The sequence below is a fragment of the Salmo trutta genome, chromosome 1 (assembly GCF_901001165.1).
Source record: "Salmo trutta chromosome 1, fSalTru1.1, whole genome shotgun sequence".
Lineage (NCBI taxonomy): Eukaryota > Metazoa > Chordata > Actinopteri > Salmoniformes > Salmonidae > Salmo > Salmo trutta.
Window position 1 is genome coordinate 41,342,341 of NC_042957.1, and position 18,621 is coordinate 41,360,961.

The 18,621-nt window shown below is 41.9% G+C and overlaps 2 protein-coding genes across 4 annotated transcripts in view; one reads left to right on the plus strand and one right to left on the minus strand.

Annotated features, from left to right (window-relative positions):
* Positions 1 to 504: 504 nt before the first annotated feature.
* taf1a (TATA box binding protein (TBP)-associated factor, RNA polymerase I, A) lies at positions 505 to 6,932 on the minus strand. 3 transcript variants are annotated; one of them, XM_029756368.1, is made up of 10 exons: positions 6,623 to 6,932; positions 4,836 to 4,999; positions 4,628 to 4,741; positions 4,243 to 4,441; positions 3,902 to 4,023; positions 3,481 to 3,639; positions 2,856 to 2,859; positions 2,498 to 2,621; positions 2,165 to 2,322; positions 505 to 1,902 (listed from the first exon to the last, which is right to left on the minus strand). In XM_029756368.1, exons 1-10 carry the CDS (start codon positions 6,756 to 6,758, stop codon positions 1,763 to 1,765), a joined length of 1,320 nt encoding a protein of 439 aa, XP_029612228.1. In that variant the 5' UTR covers positions 6,759 to 6,932; the 3' UTR covers positions 505 to 1,762. The 3 variants fall into 3 exon arrangements, with proteins under 3 accessions (XP_029612228.1, XP_029612219.1, XP_029612237.1); XM_029756359.1 differs by having other exon boundaries at positions 2,856 to 2,922; XM_029756377.1 differs by lacking the exon at positions 505 to 1,902 and having other exon boundaries at positions 2,295 to 2,621; positions 2,856 to 2,922.
* Positions 6,933 to 11,815: 4,883 nt separating this feature from the next.
* Positions 11,816 to 18,621, plus strand: part of LOC115192670 (transport and Golgi organization protein 1 homolog) — a 30,847-nt gene continuing 24,041 nt past the window's right edge. The window contains 6 exon segments of the mRNA XM_029751469.1: positions 11,816 to 12,272; positions 13,135 to 13,268; positions 14,834 to 14,920; positions 15,055 to 17,227; positions 17,507 to 17,809; positions 17,900 to 18,033. Coding sequence (XP_029607329.1) covers positions 12,152 to 12,272; positions 13,135 to 13,268; positions 14,834 to 14,920; positions 15,055 to 17,227; positions 17,507 to 17,809; positions 17,900 to 18,033 — 2,952 coding nt within the window. The 5' untranslated portion in view covers positions 11,816 to 12,151.

The following is an 18,621-nucleotide window of genomic DNA, read 5'->3' on the forward strand; positions in this document are numbered from 1 at the left end:
GCAACTCCTGTGGCAGGCCGGGCGCAATGCACTCTGACACGGTCGCCAGGTGTACGGTGTTTCCTCCAACACATTGGTGGGGCTGGCTTCCAGGTTAAGCGGGCATTGTGTCAAGAAGCAGTGCTGCTTGGCTGGGTTGTGTTTCAGAGGAAGCACAGCTCTCGATCTTCACCTCTCCCATGCCCGTAGGGAGTTGCAGCGATGGGACAAGACTAACTACCAATTGGGAAGAAAAAGGGGTTAAAAAAAAAATTGTTAGGTAACACTTGCAATTCACACACACAAATTCCTCTAGCCATGTGAGCTCACTGAAACGAATGACTGTATATTCCCTAGGTGTGAATTACGATTCATTCAGGACACAAATATTGCTTTACCCAGAGTGTAAATATTGAATCACTCACACATTACATTGAAAACAAACTAATATAAATGAAACTAAAGTGCCATGGGTGAAACAAAAACACTTAGGCTTTACAGATTAATTCATCACAAACAACTTAATTCATTTAGAGCTACTCAGCCACCCAAACAACAGTGTTTAATCAGTAACAAAATGGTACAAAATATAGCAGCCACATTGACCATAGCACAGAGACTACAAAAATGAATCAGGTACAACAGCACAAATTGAAACAACCAAGTCATTCACTTCACAGTACAGAGTATTTGATCATGTAACTTCCTGACTTTGCATAGTACTGGCCATAAACCACAGTTAGTTGTTCAGGAACAGAAGGCTTCATCACAGGTTCTGATAACAAACATGAGTATGTGATGTAGTCCTTAACCATGATGAAGCTAGGCCCACTGTTCCCTGGCAGCTTGCAAACCCTTGGCCTGTGAAATTGAGCTCTGTTATCCTGCATCAAGAGGCTGGAGGGGTGTAAAGTAATCAGATTTGCGTTCCGCCTGTGTATGTGTGATGGATTGGTGTGAAAGGAGCCAAGGGTGTGTGCTCTCCCTCCCTCTATTTTACCTCAGGGACCCAAGGCTGCTTCCAACCAGGGATATCACTCATGTGATGTCATCACACAGAGACAGAGGACTCCAGAGCGAAGGTTTTATCGAGGGTGTCTGTCGTGTCACGTGAACGTGACTGAAGAATCGCAACAGCAGTTTACAAAAAAAAAAATGTCCCCCTCTGTATCGCTGCACTACCCTTTGAGTCTGTTGCCATGATGCTGCTCTTTGGCGTCGCCAAATGTTTTAGCAATTCCAACACGTCGCCTCCACCTAAATGCAGCTGGGTTCTCCATGAATCAGCGGAAGTTCAGTTGAGGCCACACCTGCCTCAGAGCTTATTACCGCCTAGACTTAATACTGCAGCACACCCAACCTCCCTATTCCCTACCAACTACCACAGTGAACACATGCTTCAATTTCTGCCTCAGCTTCTTTTAAAAACGATGGAGGAGCAGCATGCAGAGCAACTCAAAAACGTAGCCATAGCTTGAGTGCTCCCTGGTGGACAATCACAGAACTTGACACGTAATTCATTGCAGTGCAATGAGAGAGGCCTGCCTCTTGAAGGGGGGAATCGTCCTCGTGGCTGCAACTACTGTATGCAGATAACCAAGAACATTCTAGACAAGAAAAATAATGTAGTTGGAACAACTGTCATGGAAGGGGAGAGTCTGACCTGATGACTGTATGAGGAGGTCATGCCTGCCGATCTGGCAATGGTAGAAGCCCTTCACACATTTTAAAAATGTTTGTTCTCGCCACTGTGCCCGGTGGCATTCCAGGAGCTTCCTCAAGGTCAGTCTTGGCTTTGCTGTCCACTTTCTCTTCTGAGCCTTCTTATATTTCTTAGCTGTTTAGGATTCCTCTTAGCCTTTTGAACCTCAGAAGTTACTCCTTTTCGGCCAGCCTTACCAACACCGCAGTACATGGAGGTATCTGGCAAAAGAAACAACAATGGGTTAGACTACATAAGATGTCATACTGCCACTTTTCCACTATCAGAACCAGGAAAAACTAGAGGTAAGGACAGCCAAGCATGGTGGTTCAAGGAAGTAAACATGTATTCTTAAACTAATTGTATATTTTGCCATAGTGCCAAGGCTGCAAATACTGATAAGTGGGGACATCTCTTAATCTCACAACTGAAAGAAAGTAATACTCAAGAAAATAAAAGGTGTTACTGTGTAGCTTTACTTACAGCGAGGACAAAAGGCTCCAACCACAAAGCTCTTCACTTCCAGTAGCTCTCTATTCTCTGCCGAATCCTTCCTGGCCTGGAATGTTGAGAAGTGTATTGCTAGCCACCAGTCTTTTCTGTACCCCATCTCTTCTGCAAAAATCTTCAGCCATTGCTTTCTAAAGGAAAATATAAATCCGTGGAATTGGCACAAATTAAGCATGACATAAGGATTTGCCAATTCGCCATGAGAAGAGACAAGCAATGTATGCCGAATTTAATTTCTTCAAAGGGAGTGCATTTTCAATGTACTCCTTTTGAGAGAGTAGTGTGGATTCATGCAGCCATCTTTACTTCATCCTCAGTCTCTTGATGATGTTCATCAAATGGTTCCAGACATCCAAGTTGCTCCTCCAACTGGAGTAGTCCAGGAGATCCAGAACCACACCAAGAGCCTTCTGAAGATCCCCCTCTTTCTCTGGAAAAAACTCATCCTTTACTAGGACCAACATCAATGTGAAGAGCACATCCACCAAACACATTAATCTTAATGCATAAAAGCCACCGAAAGGACAAACACACACGACAACATTGAAAAATGACTAAAACATCAAGATAGACTTTAAAATGTCTTGTTTTCCCTCATTTTACACCCATTGTCCCTTTAAGACACTCAAAATCAATATATTGTTATTATTCTATATTCACATACCCGACTGTACCAGAAGAGAACAGTATTCAGGCATCAACTCATGACTTGGGACCAATTTATGCAGGATCTAAGGCAAATGTAATCAAAAACATGGACTCATTAAACAGTACAGTACCAGTAGTGTATTGAGAGGCAGAGTGCAGGACTAACTGTAGCCTAGAGATTTCTGGGTAACAATCAAGTACCTTACTGTGATTGTTTTAAATTGAAAATGGTCAAAAATAAACAAATTGCTTCTTAGCAAAGAAACATTTCTCAAGCAAGAATTTTGCTAGTACTGTCTGGGAGTGGTCTTTGTGGGGAGGGGAAATCCGAAAACTAGCTGTTATTGGCAGAGACGTTTGGAACTCTTTCTTATTGGTCTACTAACTAATTTACCACCTGGTGATGTCACCAGGCAGACCAAAACTCCACCCCACCAAAACAGGCGGACATTTCAGGCAGTCTCTTCAAACAACTCATACACTTACAGGACGTTATACATGTCACAGTATTATTCAAACCTGTGGAAATGTATATAAAACACAGGAAAATATTTTACTGCACTGGGCCTTTAATAATGATAATAGTGCCCAACATTTCAGCTAGACTCCCCTGTTAAGAACAGCAATGGCTTCAGTACAACCTTCAGCACTTTGAGAAGTTTCTTCAGTGGGTGGTTCTGTTTCTTCATGTACCGGTATAGGTAGACATGGGCATTGGGGTTGGGGGGGAAACTCTTGTCATAGGCATAGTCATTTAGAACCTTCACAGCTCCCTCGTGATCGTTGTAGAATTCCAGCATCTGCCATTGGCACACGCAAGTCAAAACATTAGATCATCATAGATAGTCTGATAAGGGAAAGTAGTTCAATGACGGAAAAGTAATACAATGATGGAAAAAGGGGATGCCAGGGGCCATGTTTAGTAGGGCAAATTGTAGCAAATCGTTTTGAAACGGAAAAATGAAAACAAGTATTTTTACTGGACAAATTCAGGTAGTATGTTACCGTTCGGTTTGGAAATTGTTCTCGTTTCATGCCTACTGAACATGAAGCAGTACTTACATCAATGTAACTCAGAACAAAAGGATCCCAGACGCCAGGAAGCTTCATGATCTCCTTCAGGTTCACAGAAGATTGTCGGAAGTAGCTATGCATTTCTTGGTTGACAGCTGCATCATACTCATCTAAAATATGTCAAAGTCCATGTTAAGCCAAAGCACAACCACAGGTTATGGTTACCTTTTATTTGGCCATGCTTTTTGAAATGTATTGGAATTGTCCCTAAAGGCGCAGTTACATTATCTGGCCAGTAGGTGGTGACGTAACATAAGGATTTCTACTTTCCCAATGTCATTGAAACCAATGAATAATGGACACTTGGGGGTTGCCAGGTGTCCTCTTACCTGTGCTGGATGCAGTGGCTTTCTTGTCACACCAGATGAAGTAATCCAGGAAGCCACTATAGGCCTGGATCAGCCTAATCCTCTGGGACTGACCGGCAGACAGCTTGCCATACCTCCAGCTCTCAGCGATGGACAGCTGACGCTTGGCATCCTCAAACTGCCCATTGACCAGGAGATGGAACGAGTGCTCCAGACAGACCTTCAGGACAAACCAATTCCTCAAGTCACATTGGCATACATTTCCATTGCAAACACATTGTTCATAGCTCATAACAAAAGTATAGACATGTTGACTGTCCTATATTTACTTTTTTTAACCTATTGACTTAGGGTCCTTTAGTTGGGCTGATAGTGTAGAGATCAAGAGGTCAATTAAGGAACATACCTTCAGGTAATTCTTTACTCCTGAGTGTTTCACTCGCTCATAGAAACTGTTGTAGTCTTCCAGCTTCGAGTCGGGATGGTGGTGTAGTATCTCTGTGCCTATCCTCCAAATTATCTGATAGACAAAGTTGAAGAAATCAAACTTAGCATTTATACAGACACTGGAGGATAGCTACCCTTTGTGAGAGTCAGTGCAAAAATATACCTACCTCAGCGTAGAGTTGTGGCATGTTTGCAGTGGTATCCTCCAGTGTCTGTGAGTAACTGGCCATGTAATCCGCGGCATCCTGCCATCTATTGTGCAGCAAGTCCTCCCTGATGTGCTGGAGGCAGTTCCTTGTGGTCTTGTGAAAGCCAGTCTCACAGGGTGTCTCTAATGAAACAACAGACATAGCTACTGGTTAATAAGAGCATCTTATGTATAGATGAAAACGATAAATCGGGCATTAACATACACTACATGACTAAAGGTATGTGGACACCTGCTCGTCAAACATCTCATTCCAAAATCATGGGCATTAATATGGAGTTGTACCCCCCTTTGCTGACATAACAGCCTCCACTCTTCTGGGAAGGCTTTCCACTTGATGTTAGAACATTGCTGCGGGGACTTGCTTCCATTCAGCCACAAGAGCATTCGTGTGGTAGGGCACTGATGTTGGGCGATTAGGCCTGGCTGGCAGTCGGCGTTCCAATTCATCCCGATGGAGTTGAGGTCAGGGCTCTGTGCTAGCCAGTCAAGTTCATCCACATCGATCTCGACAAACCATTTCTGTATGGACTTTGTGCACAGGGGCATTGTCATGCTGAAACAGGAAAGAGCCTTCCCCCAAAACTGTTGCCACAAAGTTGGAAGCACAGAATCGTCTAGAATGTCATTGTATGCTGTTTTTTTTTGTTACATTCTTTCACCTTTATTTAACCAAGTAGGCTAGCTGAGAACAAGTTCTCATTTGCAACTGGCCAAGATAAAGCATAGCAATTTGACACATACAACAACACAGAGTTACACATGGAATAAACAAAACATACAAGCGCTATGATTTCTCTCCACTTTACAGTTGGCACTATGCAGTCGGGCAGGTAGTGTTCTCCTGGCATTCGCCAAACCCAGATTCGTCCGTCGGACTGCTAGATGGTTAAAGCGTGATTCATCACTCCAGAGAATGCGTTTCCACTGCTCCAGAGTTCAATGACAGCAAGCTTTACACTACTCCAGCCGACGCTTGGCACCACGCATGGGGATCATAGGCTTGTGTGTGGCTGCTCAGCCATGGAAACCCATTTTATGAAGCTCCCGACAAACAGTTATTGTGCTGAAGTTGCTTTCAGAGGCCGTTTGGAACTCAGTAGTGAGTGTTGCAACTGAGGATGATTTCTACGAGCTATGCACTTCAGCACTCAGCAGTTGTCTGTGAGCTTGTGGCCTACCACTTCACAGCTGAGCCGTTGTTGCTCCAAGACGTTTCCACTTCACAATAACAGCACTTACAGTTGACCAGGGCAGAAACTTGACAAACTGACTTGTTGGAAAGGTGGCATCCTATGATGGTGCCCTGTTGAGTCACTGAGCTCTTCAGTAAGGCCATTCTACTGCCAATGGTTGTCTATGGAGATTGCATGGCTGTGTACTCGATTTTATACACCTGTCAGCAACAGGTGTGGCTGAAAAGGCCGAATCTACTAATTTGAAGGAATGTCCACATACTTTTGTGTATATATAGTGTATGTAGCATCAGTCAGTAAACAGCAGCTTTTTGTTTTTGTTTAAAGGCAAGTCAGTTAAGAACAAATTCTTATTTTCAATGACGGCCTAGGAACAGTGGGTTAACTGCCTTGTTCAGGGGCAGAACGACAGATTTGTACCTCGTCAGCTCGGGGACCTTTTGATGACTAGTCCAACGCTCTAACCACTAGGCTACCCTGCCGCTCCTAGCTTAAACTCGCTAACTAGCGGGTTCCCATATTCTTCTACACGCTGTATTTTATAAATTACCTTTAAATAAAGGAGGCGCCAGGGGAAGGTTTTGTTTCTTGATTCGTTTTCTGTTGATTGATTCATCGTCATCTGAAGACTCATTTTCGCCCTGTTCTTCTCCAGGCACCCTGGGTTCTGACTCCAGATCATCCATGACTCACCGTTCAAAGTTCGGCCTATTTTCGTTAACAATCATGTGAAAGGCCACAACATATATAGGTAGATGTAGGTTATTTAGCAAAAAGTGTGAATTTGCGCCAAACACCATGCACGATACCAGCATCTTATCAGCGACACCAAAAAAAGTACTTCCGGGGCACGGAAGTCGTTTTTCAAAATAAAAGTCGCCCATGTAATAGTAGAAAAGTGGCATTAACCTGTATTTATTCATGACAAAAATAATTGTCTTACCATTAACAATGATTCATATTTGTTCATATTTAAGTAATATTTGCATTCAATTTGGGCTTCAACACATGTTCCAAGGTCAAATAAATGCCTCCAATGCAATACACTGTATATGAAATACATATTGGTTTATAGGGAGAAAACTATTCTAGGTGCTAAAGTAAAAGTGGGGTTGGGATTACTCACTAGGGTCTGTAGAATCTATATATGGTGTTATTTTATGGGGGACTGAGGTCTATGGCAACACTTTCTACTCCACCCAGTCCATAGCCCCCAATACAATACACTATAGAGTACCACAGTATGAGTCATAATACCCATAAAACCTTGCGGTCAAACGAGGAAATGGTTCCAATCGTTTTTCCACCATTCAATTTTTCCTTACTGGATTATAGAAACACTTAAAATAAGGGCTGTGTTTCGTGTAGGCTTACCTTGGAGTGACGTTTTGATAAATCTCTCTAGGTCCAGGACAAGATGTCTTATCAATATATTCGCTTGTATTTACCCCTAAAAATGAAATGCTAATTAGCTGTTAATGTGGCTATCATAATGAACTAAAAATACGGAATCGAGGCAAATGTAAGAATCTCTGGATTAACTATATCTAATGTTAGAAAAATGTACTAATGAATAAGTCATTTCTTTAAATTGACAATTCTGTGAACTGTCTTGTGCAAGTTTTACATTGACACAATATACCTGTTTGCAAAGGTCAGCTCGACATGACGTGCAGGAGCTGGCAGAGATTTGTAGTCTTGCATGATGTCTACTTTGATGCTAATTAGCATTTTCGAATCTGAGAGTAAATAGAGCCAAATATATTGATGAAAGTCACCTTGTCCAAGAGCGATTTAAATGGTTATCAAAACATCATGCCAGGGTAAGCCTACATGAAACACAGCCCTTATTAAGTGTCTCTAAAATTCCCTATGGGGAAAAATGAATGGTGGAAAAACGATTGGAACCATTTCCCTGTTTGGGTATTATGACACCACCACTTTGGGGCTCTATAGCAGGGATAGGCAACTCTGTTCCTGGAGTGCAGCAGGTACAACAGGATTTTGTTCCAACTAGGCACCACACCTGACCAACTGAGCTAATTGATCATTTCAATGATTGCCTAAATTCAACACACCCGCTGTTCCAGATTGGTAAATCAAAAACATGAAGTGTCTGCGACACGCCAGGACCATGGTTGCCTAGCCCTGCACTATAGGCCTATACATTTTATATTGGCTTACATAGAAAAAAACTATTCTAGATGCTGAAATAAAGTGGGGTTGGGATTACTCACTACGGTCTTCATTTTAATTTGACTTTATAAGAAGAGTGCTTTGTGTTTGAGCCTATTTCTTCCTATTTAAGAAATAAGAGGTAGGCCAACCTGTTTCACAGACAATTATAGGCTATACTATTCATAGATCTAACCTATATAATAATGATTTAACAACAATGTACTGGAATAAAATATAATAAATTAAGGAAGGGAGGGAGTTCGCTGCAGAGGTCTGGTGTTGGTGGAAGGACTGGTAAAGGGTGGACCTAGTGCTAAAGTAGGAGTTGACTGTACTGATAGTGACACTGTTGTCTGTGGTGATAAGTGTTAACTGTGGAGTTAACCGTACTGGTAAATGCATAGATCAGAATAATTTGACACAATAGATGATAAATTAAAATAAGGCTGTTGAACCACCAAATCTGAAGCATAAATTGTATGGGGATGTTGTGGCACGGATGTTGTGAATGATCAGAAAGTTAAGACTCAAAAAAAAAATTGGGGGGGGGGGGGGTTATTAATGATTAATTTGTCTTTTAAAATGATAAACTTGGATTAGCTAGCACAATGTGCCACTGGAACACAGGAGTGATGGTTGCTGATAATGGGCCTCTGTACACCTATGTAGCTATTCCATAAAAAAATCAACTGTTTCCAGCTACAATAATCATTTACAACATTAACAATGTCTACACTGTATTTCTTATCAATTTTATGTTATTTTAATGGACAAAAACATTTGCTAAGTGACCCCAAACTTTTGAACGGCATTGTATGTCAGAGTGGCATTGGACGAAGATACAGTGGCTTAGTATAGAATACAGTATATACATATGAGATGGGTGATGCAATATTTACACACAATTAAAGTGACTAAGATTTTGACCCTTTTTTTATTCATTTCACCTTTATTTAACCAGGTAGGCAAGTTGAGAACAAGTTCTCATTTACAATTGCAACCTGGCCAAGATAAAGCAAAGCAGTTTGACACACAACAACACAGAGCTACACATGGAGTAAAACAAATATACAGTCAATAATACATTAGAAAAATAAGTCTATATACAAGATACCTAGGAATAGTATAGAGTACAGTTTAGAAATATGAGATGAGTAATGCAAGACACGGAGACATTATTAAAGTGGCTAGAGTTTCATTTCCTTAAAGTGGCCAGTGATTCCTAATCTATGTCTATAGGCGGCAGCCTCTGATGTGCTGGAGATGGTGTAGTATAGTCAGTGGTGTAGTATGGAATAAGGGTAGGGAACAACACATCCACCACACTGATCCTCAACACAGGAGCCCCACAGGGGTGCGTGCTCAGTCCCCTCCTGTACTCCCTGTTCACTCATGACTGCACGATTCCAACACCATCATTAAGTTTGCAGATGACACAACAGTGGTAGGCCTGATCACCGACAACGACGAGACAGCCTATATAGGGAGGAGGTCAGAGACCTGGCCGTGTGGTGCCAGGACAACAACCTCTCCCTCAACGTGATCAAGACAAAGGAGATGATTGTGGACTACAGGAAAAAGAGGATCGAGCACGCCCCCATTAACATCGACTGGGCTGTAGTGGAGCAGGTTGAGAGCTTCAAGTTCCTTGGTGTCCACATCACCAACAAACTAACATGGTTCAAGCACACCAAGACAGTTGTGAAGAGGGCACAACAAAACCTATTCCCCCTCAGGGGACTGAAAAGATTTGTCATGGGTCCTCAGATCCTCAAAAGGTTCTACAGCTGCACCATCGAGAGCATCTTGCCTGGTTGCATCACTGCCATGTATGGCAACTGCTCGGCCTCCGACCACAAAGCACTACAGAGGGTAGTGCGTACGGCCCAGTACATCACTGGGCTGTACCAGGCGGTGTCAGAGGAAGGCCCTAAAAAATGTCAAAGACTCCAGCCACCCTAGTCATAGACTGTTCTCTCTGCTACCGCACGGCAAGCGGTACCGGAGCACCAAGTCTCTTCTAAACAGCTTCTAACCCCAAGCCATAAGACTCCTGAACATCTAATCAAATGGCTACCCAGACTATTTGGATTGCCCCCCACCCCCTCTTTTACACCGATGCTACTCTGTTATTATCTCTGCATAATCACTTTAATAACTCTACCTACATGTACATATTACCTCGACTAACCAGTGCCCCCGCACATTGACTCAATACCGGTACCCCCTGTATATAGTCTCACTATTGTAATTTTATTGCTGCTCTTTAAATTACTTGTTCCTTTAATTTCTTATTCAGATTTTTTCAACTGCATTGTTGGTTAGGGGCTTGTAAGTAAGCATTTCACTGTAAGGTCTACACCTGTTGTAGTCAGCGCACGTGACTAATAAAATTTGATTTGATTTATAGAACACAATACAGTATATACATATGAGATGGGTGATGCAATATGTAAACACAATTTAAAAGTGACTAAGATACAGTAGAATAGTGTGGAGTGGAGTTTATACATATTGTGACGACCCTCCTGCTGTCTGCCGTATTCTCTCTTTGCTCTTGTTTTCCTTATAGGATTTCGGCGGGCTGAACTGGGAGGGTCGTCAGCAACAAGGGACACACCTGGGCCCGGGTGTGTCCCAGGATGAATGCACCAATTCCCCATTCATTTAGGAGACTCTCTCCATGCAGACACACTTATAGATTTTGGTTGTGGCCATTTGTTTGCTTGGCACCTTTCAGCACCGTACTGACTACACACACCATTGTTAATTGTATTTAGTTTACTTCAGTTAATAAATATATTTTGTTATTCCTTATCTCCACGGTGTCTCCCTTTTTGTTACGAACTTCGAGCCCGTTTGTGATGAGATTAGTAATGCTAGATACGGAAGCATTATTAAAGTGGCTAGTGATCCATTTCTAAAATTGGCAGTGATTCCAAATCTTTGTCTATAGGCAGCCGCCTCTGATGTGCTAGTGATGTTTCGCAGTCTGATGGCCTTGAGATCGAGAGACTGAAAAACAGCTTCTGTCTACAGAACCTGGTTCGATTCCAGGCTGTATCACAACCAGCCGTGATTGGGAGTCCCATAGGGAAGCGCACAATTGGCCCAGCGTTGTCCGGGTTAGGGTTTAGCCATTGTAAATAAGAAATTATTTTTAACTGACTTGCCTAGATAAAGGTTAAATAAAAAAATGTCATAAAATATATTGTCTTTGGTATAGGCCTGTAATTTGTTGCAATGCTTTTTTTTGTAATTTCATTGGCAATGACATGTGACTTGGATCATTACCGTCATTGAGGGTCCACCCAAATATGAGTAACATTATGTCCTCCTTTTAATGGGGTGACTGTAGTCTAGTCGGGTGGGAGTGGCTACTATTTTGATAACAGGTGAAACAAAATCAACTGGATCGCCAACCCTTAGCTTCGTCCAGCAACAAGGCATTTATATTAACATTTATTTGATAAATTCTGACTTGTACAGGTTAATATAAATGTAGTTTATAGCCTACCCTGGAAATGTGAGACCTATCCCCTCTGTTTGTTTTGGTACTCAGTGCCTGAAAAACAATGAACATGTGCTTTTGATGTGTCATAATAAATCTGCGGTAGTCAGATAGTCAAATTGAATGGGATATTACGCTCACTTGTCAGTAAACTTGTGGAATGTTTAGTTCTATCCAGCAAAGACGTGATAAACCCGAATCAGAACGTCTATTGTGACGCAATAAGAAGCTTTTGTTCTGGTTTCATGTCCATGCTCTTATTTTTGACATTGTCTGCCCAGATTTTGATATTTGCCTCTTCGATCAACATCCTGCGAATTGTTCCAGCCTTGGATTTGCTGACGTGTAGGCTTCATCTGCTCATGCTCGAGCAGAACCAGCCAGCCCAACATGGCTGTACATGTTTCTTATGTATACATTTTTATTTTATGTATTCATAATTTCATATCCAAAGCCGCAGTCGAAAGGAGATTCTCCGACTTCAAAATATGTGCAGACGAGGAATGCAGTAGTAAGTACTTGGCGCTAAACTCAAGCGAACTTTAAGGATGCTTCCATCCTTTCATAGCTAGCTAGCTTGACCGGGGTTGTCATTTCAAAGGGATGAACTCGGCTAACCTAGCGCAACTGTCGTTAACGTTAGTTGTACATACCAATACACAATAACCTAAGCTTGCTTAGTTGTAGCAGAAGCGAAGTCTCAGCCTGTGTTGGCTACTGCCTGACTAGTTGCCAAATTCTGGAACTATAACAACTGTGTTTCTGTAGTAACTACGTTAGTAGCTTGCACCGTATACAAGCTTTCGGCCTAACGTTATATATTTTCTTGAAACCAAGGGCAAAGCCACACAAGGGCCCAAAGCTACTCCAAACGTGTGAACATTGACTAACTAGCTACATGACAACTTGCCAGTTGATCTGGCAGTCTTCTTAGTTAACTAACTAGCTAGCTACACACAATAGAGATGTTAACTTGATTGTAATCAACTACTATAGTTACTTACTAAACGGACCATAAATATCATACCTCTGTGTTGGCTTAGGAAGCAAATTGCAAGATGGTGTATATAGGCCTGGTTAGTTATAAAGCTAGCTATTGTTGACATAAAATACCGTCATGTCATTAACCCCTCTGGCTGCAAGTTCTTCTCTTTTTACATCTACCTTATCAAGACAAAAACAATATTCTATTTACCCTTGATGCTTGGCTTTCCTTTTGGATACTCTGGCTCTGTAAAAAGAGAAGCAGATGAAACAAGGCTTACTTTAGTGATGTGTATTCTATTCATGCTCTGATTGTGCATGGGGCACATAGGGTGGACGCTGAGCTAATGGGGTGAAACAACTGATCTTTGAATCATTCCTCTCCACAGTGCTCCTATGCCGGGGGAAAGCTTTCAGCGATTTCACCGGACCAGACTGTCGGTTTCTGTCATTTAAAAAAGGAGAGACTATATATGTCTACTATAAACTCTCAGGCCAAAGGACAAATATATGGGCAGGGGGTGTAAGTATGAGTTAATATTTAATTACAGTACCTGTCAAAAGTTTGGACACCTACTCATTCAATGGTTTTACTTTATTTTTACTATTTTCTACATTGTAGAATAATAGTGAAGACATCAAAACTTTGGAATACGCATAGAATCATGTAGCAACCAAAAAAGTGTTAAACAAATCAAAATATATTTGAGATTCTTCAAAGTAGCCACCCATTGTCATGATGACTGCTTTGCACACTATGGCATTCTGTCAACCAGCTTCATGAGGTAGTCACCTGGAATGCATTTCAATTAACAGGTGTGCCTTATTAAAATGTTATTTGTGGAATTTATTTCCTTCTTAATGCGTTTGAGCCAGTTGTTATGACAAGGTTGGGGTGGTATACAGAAGAGTTGGTAAAAGACCAAGTCCATATTATGGCAGTCGCAAAAACCATCAAGCGCTATGATGAAACTGGCTCTTATGAGGACTGCCACACGAAAGGAAGACCCAGCGCTACCTCTGCTGCAGAGGATAAGTTCATTAGAGTTACCAGCCTCATATTGAAGCTGCTTCACAGAGTTCAAGTAACAGACATAACTCAACATCAACTGATCAGAGGAGACTGTGTGAATCAGGCCTTCATTGTTGAATTGCTGCAAAGAAACCACTACTGAAGGATCCTAATAAGAAGAAGAGACTTGCTTGGGCCTAGACACACGAGCAATGGACATTAGACTGGTGGAAATCTGTCCTTTGTTCTGATGAGTACAAATTTGCGATTTTTGGTTCCAACCACCATGTCTTTGTGAGATGCAGAGTAGGTGAACGAATTATCTCTGCATGTGTGGTTCACACCGTGAAGCATGGAAGAGGTGTGGGGGTGCTTTGCTGGTGACACTGTCTGTGATTTATTTAGATTTCAAGGCTCACTTAACCGGCATGGCTACCACAGCATTCTGCAGTGATACGCCATCCCATGTGGTTTGTGCTTAGTGGGACTATTATTTGTTTTTCAGCAGGACAATGACCCAACATGCCTCCAGGCTATGTAAGGGCTTTTTGACCAAGGAGAGTGATGGAGTGCTGCATCAGATGACCTGGCCTCCACAATCACCCGACCTCAACCCAGTTGAGATGGTTTGGGATGAATTGGACCGCAGAGTGAAGGAAAAGCAGCCAACAAGAGCTCAACATATGTGGGAACTCCTTCAAGACTGTTGGAAAAGCATTCCTGGTTCAACAACACAAGCATTTTGCTACACCCGCAATAACATCTGCTAAACACGTGTATGTGACCAATAACATTTTATTTGGGCTACTTTGAAGAATATCAAATATAAAATATTTAGATTTTTTGTACACTTTTTTGGGGTTACTACATGATTCCATATGTGTTATTTCATAGTTTTGATGTCTTCACTATTATTCTACAATGTAGAAAATAAAGAAAAACCCTTGAATGAGTATGTGTCCAAACTTTTTACTGGTACTGTATGTGATAACATTGCAGTCTAGAAGGAATGTTGAAGCTTTTTCTGTTTTGTTGACATGTTTTATTCTCTGTTTTGTTTCCATTTCTTACAATAGGTTGGTAACCGCTTTGGTTACTTCAATAAGGACCAACTCATAATCAATCACATATACACTGAAAAAGAATTGGAGATTCCTGCTGAGGTAAGTCAATAAATAGATGTAGGCCTATTTCACTACTGCTAATGCATCATCGCTTAAAAACATTATCTGGAATGACTGAACTTCTTTCTGAAATAGGTAGTATGACTCAAACAATGTTTTCTTTTTCTTTTCAGGAAACCGACTTTGTTTGCTTTGACACTGGACACGATAAGTTTGACAGTTATGACATTGATTCACTGTTAGGTTCCTCTTTATTGTTAACAGACAAGGAGGAATCTGTGCAAGTAACCACAGAGACTTTTTACCTAAACAAAAGTGCTGAGAGCACCACGGTGGAAGTGGATGAGCCTCCACCTGAAGTGACACTGTTAGAAAATGATGAGATTGATAGGGATGTTCCTGAGGACATTGATAAGGTTGTAGAGGTTCCAGATAATGATGATCTGAGACATTTTGAGGCTTTAGAGTCCTCTCTGCATCAGCCTGAAACTCTTGACACAAAGGGAGTGGAATCTAACACTGTACTTGAGACCACAGCTGAGAGGATCAAAGATTACCTCCAGAAAGATCAGCAGAGGACAGAGGACTCTGTGCCGTACAGTGTTGTTGAACCAGAGGAAGGTGAGATCAAAGAAACCCCCTCAGAACCTCTATCCAAAGATGATCCTGAGTTAGAAAATGTACCTAATGGTTTTTCAGAAGGCAGGCCTATTCCTGTGTTAAAAACCACACTTGGAATAACTTTTGATGCTGTCACTTCCAATGATGAGGACACTTGGAAGGTGACTCCATATGACGAGGAAAGTGACAAGACTGAATATCAGCAGGATGAGGAAAGTGATTATCATCTCAGGGAAACTCCATTGCTGGCTTTTTCTGAAGAAAGTTCTAATTTGGAACACGAGAACATTCCGGAATCTGATCAGACAGATGAGGAAGACAGTCTATCAGAGGTACCTCATACTCAGAAACAGGACTCCAAGGACAATAACCTGTGGTCTGCATTTGGTGATACAGTTTTTAACATTGTCAGTGGTGGGGAAAGAATAGCTCATGTTGCCGGTTCAGAGGAAGATGGCGAGGAGGATGATGACGAAGGTGAGATTACACCAGAGGAGCCTCCCAAAATTGAAGAACCCAAGGAGTCATTTGGCTGTTCTACTTCCTCTGAGCTAATCTTTGAGGAACCTGCAGACTCTTATTTCAGTGAGGATGCTGTCAAAGTACCTGATGAGGATTCTCAGACGTTGTAGTTTGAGGATGAATCTGAAGAAGGTGACATTGAACCTTCAACACCTCCTGCTGATGAGGCGAGTCCCTTTGAACACACTGAGGCTTTAGCAGAGAATCTTACAGTAGATGACAGCCCAGTCCCTAAACAGCTCTCACAGACATACATGCTCTCAGACTTTGATAGTAAAATTAACGAATCAGAGCAGAAACAAGCTGTTGAAGAACTCCTCACACAAAAAGAGGAGTCAATAGATTTCTCACAAGTAGAGAATACATTTAAACAGGGTGGTACAGAGCTTTTCAGACTATTTCGAGAACCATACCAGAAGGTCCCAGATCCAAGTAAAAACACAATGGTGAAAGAGAGCCATCAAGAACTCCCCATAGAGGAGGAAGATTCAATACACTTAGAGGGGGAAGAGATTGAGGAAGAGTTGCTAGAGGATGAAAATGCAGTATTGTCTTCATCCAAAACTGAGCACACTGATGAAAAGGACACAGAAAGTCTATCTGAATTTGGGTCAGAGCAACCCAATAATTATACACAAACCGATGTTGTATCCAGTGATGTGTTGGATGTGGTCCAACACGACGAGGCAATTGACATAGAACCTGAGGTGCATGAGACTGAAAATGATGCTGAAAGCCACACACCCTCACTTAAAGATAAAGTTCTGGATCCCCTTCCAAACAAAGAGACGGAATACAGTGACAATGTGTTGACGCTGACACTACTGCGAGACCACTTCAAGGAGGAGGATATGGAGCGCCTCCAAAAGATTCTAGGTCTTCAGAACCTCTTTAGGGTGGAGTTCCTGTTTTCTGACCTGGAGCTGAATGCTGCCCGGCTGTCCCAGACAAACACCAGTGAGGACATTGAAAAGGTGCTGGAAGCCATTTTGGAAGCCTCTGAAACCCCAATCCTGGATGAGATTGAGAGGATGCTGGATGCCCAGGAGAACGCTGACCTGCAGCAGGAGGCTGGTGAGTTTGTTGATGAAGCTTCCGTCTTGGACGACTTCCAGGAATTGGTGTTCACCCTGCGTCAGAAGTACTCAACGGCCAGAAACAGTGCTCCCATGGCAGTGGGCAGTCAACTACACCCTGACACAGGTAATAATGCTTTTTTTTCAGTTTGTTCATGTCAGTATAGGAGGATTAAAACCTTTTGTTAAGTAAGTATTTGGAAAGTCTCATACATTGCTAATGACATGATAATTATGCCTGGAGATTTGGTTTGCAGAATAAGCTGTATTTAAGAAATGCTCAAGAAGTACAACAAAGTAAATAGTAATCTGTTGACAGAACAAATACACTTCCTGACAATGGCAGTTAGATTGGCAATGCATGAACATTTACTCACTGTTTGAACCTCTCTGAATGTTTCAAAAGATGGGGATATGTCTGATGTTGCGGAGGAAGAGAAGACATCCCCGCACTCTGTGGAGGACACAGACAAGGACAACCTCACTGTGACAGAGACGGATGAAGAGACTAAGGCACCTGAGAAGCCTGCCCATGATGGTCACAAGATACCAGATATGGGCATTGAGGAGGATGGTGGGTACTTTAACAGAAACAAAAACAATCAGGCAAGCTCTAAAACTCCAGAAGAAATCCAGAGGGGCCCTCAAATTATTTTGGAAAATACCTTGGACGTGGGACTTAGCGTAGACATGGATCACCCTCCCTCAGGTAGGTGTTCATTTTTCTTCCCTACTTTTTAAATTGTGGTGAGATGTAAACTGTATGCATTAACCTAATTTGCTTGTGCTGTATTTCCAGGATCTCTGGAGTCACCACCTGTCACTGATTTCCATGAAGATGAGCAGAGTGGTTCATCATTCATAGCAGTGCTAATTTTATCTGCTCTTCTCATCACCCTGTTTTATGAGTATCTTGGAATATATGGTGTTATGGTAAGTTACTTCATGTATTTCTCTCTTTATGAATGGGCTTTCCTTCCTATTGTAATTGTAGTGCTTAGGACTCAAGTATTCATACTTATTTTATTATTGCTGGGACAATGCATGTATTATTTTAATTTGGGGCGGGGGGCATTTGCCATGCTGACAGCGTTACCCAACCCTTCCCCTTTTGAGTACAGCGCCGTTTCGTTAAATTAAACGTTCCGGTAGCGATGGATTCGGAAGAAACAACTCATTTGCCCCTGATGACAGAATCTGATCAACTGTCTGTCTTGTACTTCGATATGTAAGTAGTTGGCTACAATGTAGCTAGCTCGCTAGTCAAGTCTTAGGCCACCATATGGCTGGCTGGCTAGCTACATTGAAACTGAATCTTGTTGGCAGCTTCATTGTCTTGGGGAATGATTTTGTCCAACAATACCTAATGCATTTCCCAAATAGTTGCAGCCTAGAATGGATCAGTTGATTGCTCTTTTAGTTTAGATTTTTTTCGAAGTGGAAGTTGCCTGTCCTCTTCCTCATTAAAAAAATGGCTCACTTTCCATACTAGCAGTATCTGTTCTTCCTGTATCTGGGTCT

Coding starts and splice junctions, on each gene's coding strand:
- taf1a (XM_029756359.1), bottom strand. CDS start 6,758: ATGGATGATCTGGAGTCAGAACCCAGGGTGCCTGGAGAAGAACAGGGC. Junction 2,323..2,497: donor ATCAAGAGACTGAGGATGAA/GTAAAGATGGCT, acceptor ATTTTCCTTTAG/AAAGCAATGGCTGAAGATTT. Junction 1,903..2,164: donor TGGAGCCTTTTGTCCTCGCT/GTAAGTAAAGCT, acceptor TTCTTTTGCCAG/ATACCTCCATGTACTGCGGT.